At 38.0% G+C, this 12,047-nt stretch overlaps 4 protein-coding genes across 14 annotated transcripts in view; 1 reads left to right on the top strand and 3 right to left on the bottom strand.

The window, feature by feature from the left end:
* Window positions 1-1,626: 1,626 nt before the first annotated feature.
* On the bottom strand, window positions 1,627-4,167 carry fis1 (fission, mitochondrial 1). Its single transcript, XM_031851280.1, has 5 exons — window positions 4,092-4,167; window positions 3,517-3,649; window positions 2,810-2,886; window positions 2,562-2,667; window positions 1,627-2,475 (listed from the first exon to the last, which is right to left on the bottom strand). The coding sequence occupies exons 1-5, from the start codon at window positions 4,164-4,166 to the stop codon at window positions 2,372-2,374; spliced, it is 495 nt and encodes a 164-aa protein (XP_031707140.1). The 5' UTR covers window position 4,167; the 3' UTR covers window positions 1,627-2,371.
* Window positions 4,168-4,329: 162 nt separating this feature from the next.
* Window positions 4,330-6,093, bottom strand: LOC116385671 (cytidine deaminase). 2 transcript variants are annotated; one of them, XM_031851336.1, is made up of 6 exons: window positions 5,982-6,093; window positions 5,802-5,866; window positions 5,578-5,694; window positions 5,153-5,264; window positions 4,812-4,869; window positions 4,330-4,559 (listed from the first exon to the last, which is right to left on the bottom strand). In XM_031851336.1, exons 2-6 carry the CDS (start codon window positions 5,806-5,808, stop codon window positions 4,446-4,448), a joined length of 408 nt encoding a protein of 135 aa, XP_031707196.1. In that variant the 5' UTR covers window positions 5,809-5,866; window positions 5,982-6,093; the 3' UTR covers window positions 4,330-4,445. The 2 variants fall into 2 exon arrangements, with proteins under 2 accessions (XP_031707196.1, XP_031707195.1); XM_031851335.1 differs by having other exon boundaries at window positions 5,802-6,093.
* A 689-nt stretch (window positions 6,094-6,782) lies between these two features.
* The window catches only part of mettl3 (methyltransferase like 3), a 26,806-nt gene continuing 21,541 nt past the window's right edge, over window positions 6,783-12,047 (bottom strand). For 2 of the 9 annotated variants that reach the window (XR_004212883.1, XR_004212885.1), the window contains 2 exons: window positions 8,657-8,749; window positions 6,783-8,190 (listed from right to left, as the gene is read on the bottom strand). The gene's annotated coding sequence lies outside the window, so the exon portion shown is untranslated. Of the gene's footprint in view, window positions 8,191-8,656; window positions 11,941-12,047 lie in introns of all 9 variants that reach the window. The other 7 variants (XR_004212878.1, XR_004212881.1, XR_004212884.1 and 4 more) reach the window with 7 other exon arrangements.
* tm4sf5 (transmembrane 4 L six family member 5) overlaps window positions 10,474-12,047 on the top strand; it is a 6,238-nt gene continuing 4,664 nt past the window's right edge. Inside the window, exon 1 of one of the 2 annotated variants that reach the window (XM_031850828.1) lies at window positions 10,474-11,031. In XM_031850828.1, coding sequence (XP_031706688.1) covers window positions 10,858-11,031 — 174 coding nt within the window. In that variant the 5' untranslated portion in view covers window positions 10,474-10,857. The remainder of the gene's footprint in view (window positions 11,032-12,047) is intronic. The other variant, XM_031850829.1, reaches the window with a different exon arrangement.

Here is a 12,047-nt window from a genome sequence, read left to right as displayed (position 1 = left end):
GTACAAATGTACGTCACCATACAACTAAACTGCACTCTCGACTCAATTTTAAGATAAGATAAGATAAGATAAGATAATCCTTTGTTAGTCCCGCAGCGGGGACATTTACATATGTTGCACTCAAAACTTATTTTGCAATGCGATGTCTTTGTATGGGAATGTAATTTTTAGGAGACAGAGTTGAGTGCTAGCATCTCTGAAAGAATTTGGACACTTTCAGTGATTTTTTTTTGCCCTCCCAAAAGGCCACAAAATGTTTTTCCTTTTCCACTGTCAGTGTTTCAACGTCTTTTTCTGCAGCTGGTCTGCTCTGCAAATAAAATCTAAGAATGCAAAAAAGGAAATAATCAAAGCCGTGAACAAATCTTACACATTAACTACACATAAAGTTAAGACAAAACTCGTGTCTCTTCCTCCGTCTCTTCCTGCAGTAATATAAAGTGACAGACAATAAAGCACTGTTCTACTGGATTATACAGTAACTTCATATTCCTGTGTGATGACATACAAACAAACAGGGCGTAGCTCGATACATCGCGTTCCCTGATGTATTCTATTTCTTCAAGGTGATTACACATTAATGTCTCTCAGCCATGTGTTTAAACCAGCGCACACTCAATGAACATTGGCCCTCGTACCTGAAACTCACTGAAGCTGATCTGAATTACACTGGCTTTGATGAATCATTGACGTTAAAGCTGCACATGGGATGAGTCGGACGACCACACGACCACTCCAGTTTTGGTTAGGGTTTAGGTTTCTTTTCTGCTCCTCTGTTTAGATATTAGATTCATTTTTTGGGGACCTTTACCCTCCCTTTTCTCTTTTGGTTTACCCACTCGATCACCTCTTTCACACCAAAGAAGATTATTGTTTTCCCTCATCTGTCCCTGGGGAGTTTCGGTCCTGTCAGATGGGTTAATGAGTAACACCCCACGAGGCTGATAACACACACAACTGATAGCCTCCATACGACTTCCCGTTGTAAAACATAGTGTCGGAGACTTGAATCTATCTGTGGGTCAAGATGTGAGGATGATCGACAGCGAGTGAACAAGGCTCGGCCCAATCCTGGTGCTACAGACTCAGACACTCGGTGATCACAATGCACTCTTTTACAGTGGCCACCAAAACATCATTGTAAAATGAATAGTCAATAAATGATAAGATAAGAAGTTAATTGGACTTTGCTCTGTCAACAAAATATTCTTCTTAAAATGACTGATATATTGATTAGATGTATGTCGACATCAATGGAAAAAGTTTCGTCTTTCACAAGTTAAAAACATAAAGCACTCATAAAAGAGAGCTTGTAAAATATAATTTGTTATAGATTAAACTAATCAAGATCATATGAAAAGTTGTATAATTAATTAAACATGGTGACTATTTTGATAATTCGTCATATTTTTAGCTTCTTAAATGTGAAGATTTGCTGCTTTTTTCCTTACAATTATTCTATTTTTATTTGGACAATGTAAAATGTAATGCAATGTAAATGTGTCACTTTTTATGTTATTTAGAGATGTTTGTTTGATGCTTTTGGAGTATTACATTTAGCAACAGGAGATACATACCAGTGAGTACGATACTCAGCTCGACAATTTCCTGACGACAAAAAAAATCTTCTCTCAGTTCAAAATCTTTTTATTTAACAAGATGTCAAACACAATGCATTAAATGTAAGACAGGTAAATGCAATTTAAATGGCAAAACATGAATTTCTATTAAGTGTGTTGCCTCCCTTGAAGTAGTATTCAGAACAAAAAAAAAAAAAAAAAAAGAAAAAAGGAGAATCATCATGTCAAGAATAAATGCAAACCTCTCGTTGCCTTCAGCAGCAGCAGCTCCATTTACACTCTTCTACCAGCATCATGGCACGCTACCTCTGCAGCAAACAAATCGTTGCTGTTGCTTTTGGTTTCACAAGCTACACTTCCACCAACAACACTTTCTTTACCAATTATTTGTCAAAAAATAATTAAACAGACAGTTACAGAACCACAACTGCACTTTCAGAAAGATATTCTTTAAACGTGGGACGTTCAGGCTGCAAACTAAATAGAAAGAACACATAAAACTCAGCTGCATTTGACTATCCTAATTTATTTACACAAATAGTGAGAAAGTGCAATGCTATGGTGGGTGAAGAGACAGCTTAGTAATGTCATATGTATGGTGAATCTCAACCCTGTTAAAAAATGGTTATTCACTGGAATTATTCAAACCCTTTAATATATGTTATGGCGCATACTCTACTTCAAAATGTTACAGCCATCAAGCTCTCTCCACACACTTTATTTTTGTATTTATGCAGGTGAAGAGTCGGTGAGGCAGCCCAGCAGTGAAGACATCTCGCCCCATGTCCAGGTTAGGATTTAGCAGCTCCCTTTGACACAGCCAAGCCGATGAGGCCCGCCAAACCGGCCACGCCCAGCCCGATTCCCCCGACGATGGCCATGCCCACCAAGCCATCTAGAGGTCAACAAGTGAATGTCAGCATTGTGGTCAAACACACAAACAACAGGGGGACATAACCAACGATGAAGATCGGCTCGTACCTTTCTTCAAAGCCTTGACGATGAGTTTCTCCAGCTCCTGAGCCTGCTTGTTCCCCGGCTCGTTCTTGAGAAGAGTTCGAATGTACTTCAGGGCTTTCTCATATTCCTGGAAGAAGAACAGGAGACAGGAAATAGAAAGAAAGTCAGATATGTGTACATTTAAAAAAAAAAAAATCACGTAATCAAATGTGAGGGTTGCCATCAAACTTAACGCCCAACGTTGCTGCGACATTGGGAGCGGCACTAACTTTGAGTCTGTAGTTGGCCACTGCGAGGTAGAACAGGAAGTCCCGGGAGTCGTCTTTTGATGCCGTCTGAACAAGTTCTAGAACAAAAAAAACAAACCAATTGATTTTAACCGTTACATTTTGAAAAACTAAAATGTTACAGCATCCTCACTTTGTCTGATATTTACCTGGTACTGTATATACACATACATTCTTTAACAATTATACTTAAAGACATTATTAATACATTCAAATGTAATAATAAAACACTTCAAATCTTAAACTTGTAGCTGGTAAATTACACATAAATGAGGCAAGATTGGGTAAGTCCTTCCCAAACTTTATTATATATTTTACTAGTTTAAATACACAGATACATTAACCATTATGACAAACAAAAAGACAAAGTACATTGTTATATTTTAAGTTTTTCTTTATCCCCAGATTAACATATATAGACACTTTATGTAATTGATTATTATGTTTAGATACCATGTTTTTTTATTTAACATATTTCATTTGATTGTCATCTACTTTTTTTGTCCAATAAAGACCAAAGTACATATCTGAATTAATTAAGAACCACAATTAAAAAGGATATTTTTCCAGTATTTTGTATTTCTTAAACTTTCCAATATATATATGCCCCAAAACCCCACTATTAGTCTTACATTACATTACATGTAGCTTAGAATATAATAAGAAAAGCATATGTTGCACTAACTTACCTTCCAAGAGCACAATCCCCTTCTTGATATCCTCTGTGTATTTACTCCTGATCAGACACCAAGCATACTCAAACTTTGTTTCTTTGGTGACGGCTCCCTTCACCAGCTCATTGTTGTACTTCTTCTCAAATTTCTGGCAAAACAAAGCAGAGATGAAGCGACCGACATCATTTGACTCGTGTCACATTCAACTAAAGTGTCATTTATTGTGTTTGTTTAGAGTTAGCACTCGTTGTGTGTTGTTTTCTGACTAGAAAATTCTAGTTAACCCTCCAGCTGTTGGATTTAAGGTCAAATAAGTACACCACATTCCCAAACTATTACTAGCATGAGTCATTTAAATCTAAAAGCAGAAATTACGATGTCACCGTGACACCAGTTATTGATCATAAACACGATAGTTAGCATTAGCCAGCTACGTGACGCGTCAAACTATCTCCCGACACGTCGCTTTTAAAGGCAAGTTTCAGCATTTACCGAAAATATATACGTTGAGGTGACATCGCTTACGTGTCGCACATAGTTTAAGAAGTATGTTTAATTAAATACGGTGGTTTAACAGTTTGTAAACTTACCAAAAGGTCTTCTGGAGCTACCACATCGCTCACAACCGCCTCCATGTTTCGGAAACAGATACCAGCTCCGCCCATTTTATCACGTGACATAGCTGATCGACGTCACCTACAGATCTCTCTAGTAAAGCCTCCGTTATCATAATAATAATAACAACAATACTACTACTAATTAATAGTAATACTAATACATGAATAATAATTAATGCATGACAAATAGATAAATAAATAATCACACGTGTTGAGGGCAAAAAATGTGTTTTATTGTTTTCCTAATTTGCAGTGTTGCTATAACATAATTAAAGAGACACTGCAGCTAGAAAAAAAGTGATGTCTAAAGAGGAAGCTGATGTTTCATCAGTTCTTTGCGAGGTGGGCCGGGGAGAAGGCAAGAGGCAACAGTTCACTGAGGCTGGTTTCTTTATAAGATCCGTCCGGCTTGGTCAAGTATACGATCCAGTCTGATCCAAACTGGTGGAAGAGAGAGAGAGAGAGAGAGAGAGAGAGAGAGAGAGAGAGAGAGAGATTGAGAGAGATTTTAAAGATGTTGACATTTGTTTAAAAAAACCTCTAGAAACAAGCTGATCTGAATTGAAGAAATATTCTCACTCTAACCGCATTTTTATCTTTAATTTATAAAAAAGAAACAAAGGTTTAAGCTGAAAGGTTTTGCAGTGTATCATTTCCTGGTCGTCTGTGCTGGTCATGAAAGAGATGCCGTACCTCCATGAGAACCTGTCGACATGCTCCACACGGCCCAACGAATTGGTCTTTGATATCACTGCATAGAAGAGAGGAGAGGATGAATGCATCAGAACATGTGCTGTATATGTTGCAGTATCAGATGACCTGTTAAAGGAGGTTCTGTCCAGTAGCACTTCTAGAATACTTCCATCACAGTACCACACAGACTGCCTTACTCTAACCCAAACTTAGTAAGATATCTGAACGAAAACTACATCCTGAAGGTGTGGAAGCCGTTTATTTGCATTATTTGACAAGGCATAACTGCAAAAGCTTATAAAGCTATAAATAAAGCTTAAGCCCTATTTCTGCAGTCTCACCATGTCACAGCAATGGCAGTGAACTGTCTGTGTCCTTCCACCACGGCCCGCTGGACGGCCGTCCGCTCAGCACACACTGTCAGACCGTAGGAGGCATTCTCCACATTACAGCCTGAAAAAAACACACAAATACTGAAGACCATAAGCGTTGGGTTAATTTAATTTACTGAATGACAATGCATTGCAATTCACCTCAGAGTTGTAGGATACTGTGAGATAAGATAAGGAGCAGAAGTACAAGAACAAATGCATTGTAACAAAACCACAATTTTAAAAATACAATATTCAATTAACTAGAAGTAAACATTGTATTTAAAACAGTATTTGAGTAAATGTGCATAGTCTCTTTTCCACCACTGGACTTCCGGTTAGTTTTAAATGGGAGCACTCTTAAGAGGAGAGAAGACACCTGTAGGGTTTGTTACCTGTGATTATAGCGCCATCTGCTGTCAATATGGCGGCACCGACGGGGAACCGGCTGTACGGACAGTATGCCATGTCCCGGGCCTGCAGACACTTTGACACGAGCTCGTTGACTTTATCTGAGCACAACAGAGACCACCGGGATTCAACAAAACATGCGAGTTTGCATTTAAGATGAGCCGAATAATGTTTTAAGTGTAAACGGCAAGCTTTGTTGAATACTTGCCTGTCATTGCAGATGAAGAGTGTTCGCAGTTTGTGGTCGGCAGTGCTGGACTAAAGTTAAGTCACCTTTTTACAGGTGGGGAAAAAAAGCCAGTTCCGTTAATGATTTTAAATCTAATTTGATTGAACCTACCAGGTTTTGTCGACAGGGAGCAAGAACCGCTGCCTGCGCTTTGTTTACCTCCACGTCATTGGCTGGTGGAACGGAGCGTCATCGATCGGTTTGTCGACTGGACCATAGACGGGACTGTCATAGGGTACATCCCAAGTCTCTTAATTCTCATTTCCTCGCTCCTCGATCCTCGCTTGAACCGGAAGTTGTTCTGCGCCGCCATATTGACGGCCGTCCCAAAGCTCTTATTTAGCTCTGAGGATCGAGGATGGAGGAGGGAGGAGGGATAAATGATGTAATCATCATTTATCATCATTTCATTCAGTCATGTGAGGCTGTTCATTCCTGATTGTCGGGTTTGATGAGTTTTATCATTTAAGAGAAACAATAATCATATTCTGGGTTATTTAATATCGACGTCATAATCTGAATTTCAAAACTTACAGACGCAAATAATTCATAAATATGACGATCGCATTCCGCCGGTAGAAATGGATCCTGTGCTTATAAACAGAACACAGGACAGTTTGTTAACAGAGAAACACCTCTACAGTGGTGATCAGTGTGTCTTTATTAGTTATTAGTATTATTAGTTGCTATTATTAAGTACAGTGATCATGTGAACAGACACAAACTTCTCAAAAGTCTCTCCAGCTGTTAAAGCCGACTGTCAGCTGATCCAGCTGTGATCAGCTGATCCTCCGTCATCAGAAACTGACGTCGCTTCACGTGACGCAACTGAGGAAAGGACGTCTCATGTCTCTTAAAACATATTTCCTCGTTCCTCTCTCCTTGCATGGTTTCCTCCATGCATCCCTGGTGGGAGGGACTAAGACACAAGGAAAGGACGCAAGTGAGGGAAACGGGGATGCAATTAAGAGACTTGGGATGTACCCATAGACGTGACCCATGTGTGACACGACTTTTGTCAGACTTTCTCGCGAGAAAAAAAGGAATGATCGAACTAACGGTTACGATGCACCAAAGTTCAAATAAGTGAGCTTCAACAAAATCAATAAACCTTTATTTAAAACTGACATTCCTGCAAAAACAAATATTAAAATCAACAAATAAGACAAACGTAATGACTATAATTTGATGAAAATAGAGTATAAAAAAAGAAAAACACATAATGACAAAGAATAATAAGAAAACCAAGTTTAGAGGGAAACTAAAAACTATTGCTGAAATGAATTGATTAATCTATTGATTGACAGAAGAATATGCCTAATTGGTAACTAAATGGTATTGATTCATTCACTTTAAAGCCAAAATTGATCTAATCTCTTTATTCCAGCTTCTTAATGTTAAGTTTTATGCTTTTCTTTTGTGATATTAAACCAAGTTGATCGGACAAAACAAGCAGTTTGATAAAATAATCTCTGCCTGTTGGAAATTGTGCTGGGCATTATTTTTATTGTGTATATATCAAACAAATAACAAGAAAATAATTGCCAAAATATTTGATAATGAAAATAATTGTTTTAGCAATACATAAAAACACACACTCTCTCGTACTTATTCCCCCACTGTACAAATTATAATAATATCAATGTAAAGTCCCATACATTGTGCACAGCAAAATATTTTAGTTTTTATGTATAATGAACCTTTGCTCCATCCTTCCATCCGTGCCTCATACATTCCCATCAAAGTCTCTGCTTGTTGGCACAGGACTCATCATCACATAACACATCAGTGTTTTGCAGCATCTGGCCAGGTAGACCGAAATCGCGAAGGTCTCCCACACTGCATTCCAGAAAGCAAATATGTACAGGGTCTTGTTACAGTACAGACCATCGGCAGCTGCAGGGTCATAGTTGGGCTGATAGACAGAGAAGACCCACACGTCACCTATGAAGGGCGTGGGACGAACACATTAAGTTGTAATCCGTTATTCTTTTTGGGAGAAAACATTCTGTATTATGAAATCATATGGATCTGTGATATATTTCATCAGAGACAGGATTAACGAACAGAGCAGACAGGCTTTGAAGCCTCTGGGAAGCTCTTGTGGCTGAGCTGCATCGCTCTCACAGGGGAGGGTGACAAAAGGTATCATCAGCAGCGATATCAGAGCCAACCCTAACAGGTAGTTGGGAATGTTAGGTTGCTGGGGGCAGTCCTTCAAATACACAACACCTGCGGACAGATGGTGGCGAGAGCAATGTGTGGTTACAGAAGGACGACACAGTGAAACGCCATGAAGAAGAAAGAGGATACTGACCAAAGATGACGCGTGCCAGAATTACGACAGCCGTTAGTACTGTGACTTGAACTAGGGTAAGATAATAAAAAAAAGAAGATTCAAATTGTCATGTTAATTGCATATTTTTGCATCTAAGCTTTTTTTTAAAATTTCTGTGAACCACTTTGTTTTGAAAAGTTATATACAATTGAAGGTCATTGTTATAAATAAATACACACATATAATAATAATAATTATTATGTTTCATTGTTATTATATTGTTGTTTTTCTTTTTATTGTTATTATTTCTATTTATATTATAACCCCAGACTGACTCAAAACACATTCAAGGCCACAGAAGTTTTTTGTTTTTTTCAGAAAGTTACATATTTTTAGTTTTTACAAAAATAATCAAATCCAAAAATCTAATTGGACCTTGATTTAAAATGTTTTAAAACTATGAATATGATACAACGTGATCATATGATGGAGTCACAGATAGGATTGAATGCAGGGCTACAGGGTGTAAATAAATACATCTTATTATTACACTCACCTGACAGCCGAGGGGGTCTGGATGGTGGGGGTTTCACTTGAAGCTTTAATATGGCACCCACAGTTATTGTCACTGGGCGGTCTGTAGATGGAGCTAAAGAGCAAACATAGACACTGGTATTATGCTCCGACAGTTTGTACACCTGATGTTGTTACATGATATGAAAGTAAAGGGAAAGTAAAAACAATGTTATGCACTTTAGCAAATATTATTTCTCAGATTCTACACATCACCAATTTCTTGTCTAGGTTGTCCCGTTGATCATATTGCAGGTACCAAATACCATCACTCTTATAAATGCAATATTAACTTTGTCATTATTATTATCTTTTATTGTTTTCATACTCAATCCAAAAGTGAAAATGGGGGTGACAGTTTCTGCTGAAAATATCACACCATCTGATGCTTTTTTTTTTGATTTTTTTTAATCAAAGCATTTACACAATATTGCTCAGAAGATAACCAATTCTTGAATGAAATACACCTTATTAAACATTTTGAAATCCCCTCATTTAAAGAGGCCAGCTTATTCTTAAAGTGACAGTACGCGTTGCTAAAATGTACCACAGACACCTGGCATACCTGACACAGAATGCATTTACAGCCAGAGCATATTAAATGGATGCAATTATACAAGAACACACTTGCCTGCCATTGCAGGTGAAGAGGCTTTCTCTCCCTGAACGCTTCGTCAAATGGCTCAACTGGTGCACTACGCACTTACAGGAATAAGCTGGTGCTTTCATACTATGGTCAGCACTGAACAGGACGAACCTGTTAGTACACATGAGGCATGTCATGTTACGAAAGTGAAAATTATTCCTTTATTATTGATTCTTTATTTACTGACTGATGATCTGAAGCTGAGAACATTTATAAAGCTGATCAAATGTGTAGAGAATCAGATTGTTAAGAGGCCCAATGCAACTCCTCCGTACTCTCTTAGAAAACAGTGAAAACCCTCAATGTACTTTATTTCAGTGCCGCTCTGCTGGAAGATACCTGCCCAGTTTGATTGTAGTGACTTGATTAAATACATTTCTTTTGGAATATGCACCATGTAAGCAGCATATACCTGAAATAATAAAGGTATTAAAACATGATTGAAAGGGCTAAAGATGGGTAATCATGGCCCTTATCCTTTTATGTTATACTTCAGTGGTGCAGAGGATCAGATAAATGCAAGTCTTAAGCCTTTAGGGCCCCTGAGAGTTTGAGGCCCTATACTTTGCTCGGTTGGTAATCAAGTCTTGGTTGAGTAGTGTGCCTGTAAATAACCCTGTGTGTTGCTGCTGTGTGAAGCATTAAAAAAACAATTTTAAAAATACAATAAATAACACAAAACAAAACAAAATAACTTGAAGAACTGGCTTCTAAATTCTCCAAAGGAGCGGACATCGAAAACATTAATTTTAGCTTTTATGTGCTCATATCTGTGATGTTTAAATTAACCATATACACACACGCTTATTCATTTAAACCTCATACTGTACCAGTTGGTCGGATGTTGTGTCTCTGGTTGGCATGGCTTTTATTGCAGGCCAAGTCGGCTCTCTTGTTTGCTGGAGGCCATAAATAGAACAAACAGACTGATACCGTCACAAGCAGGTACCAAAGAGCGTCGAGCCACTGAACACACACAGGTACCCCTCTCCTTCCTGTGCTCTTTAGTTTGTTTAGGTATAATGTTTGGCCTGCGTTTCACCTTAACATTTGTAGACCTCAGCCTTAACAATTCATCATATGTTTTGTATGTAATGTAACTATATCTGACAAATAAATGTAGTAGGAAGTAGAAAATATGAATATAAAATGGGACATTTCTTATTGCAAATACCGTAAAATTGTACCTGAGTTCATGTAATTTGTTCTTTATCTGTTTCAAGGACTCTTAAAGCTAAAAATCTTGCTTGCATTTAAATTTTTTGTTCTTCCTGAGACTCATGAGAAGATACACAGGGCTGAAATCAGATTGCAGCGATGCCACACCAATACTTGGCCTTTGTTCCCTCTCTCCTTCCTGTTATAACTCTCACTGGCTGTGTTTGACTTTCACGGTGTGACATTGGGGAGCTTCTCACTCGCCTCCTGTATTAGTTTCGCCCGCTTTCCCTCTGACTTTGGGAGGAAAAAAAATACTTGAAGTGAGAGTAGAAAAAGAGAGGAAGCGGACAGAAAAACATAAAAAAAAGGTAAAAGCCATGTGTTGTACGGGGAAGTGTGCCCGCCTGGTGGGCCTGATCCTGCTGCCTTCAGCGTTCATCTGCATGATCGCCAACCTGCTGCTGTTCTTCCCCAACGGGGAGCAACTGAAAAATGATCAGATCTCGCTCCAGGTCTGGCTCATGGGGGGGCTCATCGGAGGAGGCCTCTTTGTGAGTAAAGGATTATGATTATGTTTTATTGTGAGTTTTATTGGATTTTCTGGTCGTTAACCCGGCTCTGTGTAAACCTGTAAAGTCTCATGGCGCTTTTATTGAGTATCATTACTTTGAGGGGATCTTTTTTTAGAAGTATAAGTTTTGTCACTTTATTTCATAATTTATAGTTTTGCTTTTATTCACCGTTTATTTCTTATTTTTCACAATTTCCTCACCTTTGACTCTAGTTGGACTATAATCAGTTGATCCCTAAATACTTCCCAGTACTGGCATATTGAAAAAGGCACCTTAATATATTTAATTAAACCCAACATATGCCAGATTTTGCTTAAGTAACAGATTAAGTAACAAAGTACATCAACTCAGGTACAATTCTAAGGTATTTGCACTTCAGTACATCTATTTAATGTCACTTTATACTTCCAATACACTAAATTTACGACACTACATTTATTTATCATATACGATTACTTTACACACAAAACATACAATGAATTGTCACGGACGAAATCACCCAACATGTATAAAGAATGATCTCCTCAAGATTAAAATGCTACATACACTTTATAAATACTGTCATACAAATATTGTCAGTATGGTGTACTTTTACTTGTAGTATATTTACACTCTGATGTACATGTTATACTGGTGTTAGAACTTTTAGGTAAACTTTGACACCATTAAGAGATTAAAACATCGTCGCCACTGAAACAAACACACAGCAGATCTGATTACGCGACTTTCTACCAACATTATCTCAACGTTGACAAGGGCAATAAATGAATCATAAATATTTTATATCATAAATGGATCAGAGAAACCTTTGAGTCTTGTGGGAAGGACACGTCTATATAGTCTGGATATTACTGTTGGGAACATGGACCAGGAAGTTGGATTTGGTTCCTTAAAAAAAAAAAAAAAAACTTGATTCAAGTTTTGCAAATATTAGCTTTAGGAGATAAGGGAACACACACACACAGACACACACACACACACACACACACACACAC

This window comes from Anarrhichthys ocellatus, unplaced genomic scaffold, assembly GCF_004355925.1.
Source record: "Anarrhichthys ocellatus isolate YVR2014 unplaced genomic scaffold, GSC_Weel_1.0 scaffold11, whole genome shotgun sequence".
NCBI lineage: Eukaryota > Metazoa > Chordata > Actinopteri > Perciformes > Anarhichadidae > Anarrhichthys > Anarrhichthys ocellatus.
The sequence above is the reverse complement of the archived record's forward strand: the minus strand, read 5'-3'. Positions and strand labels throughout refer to the sequence as shown.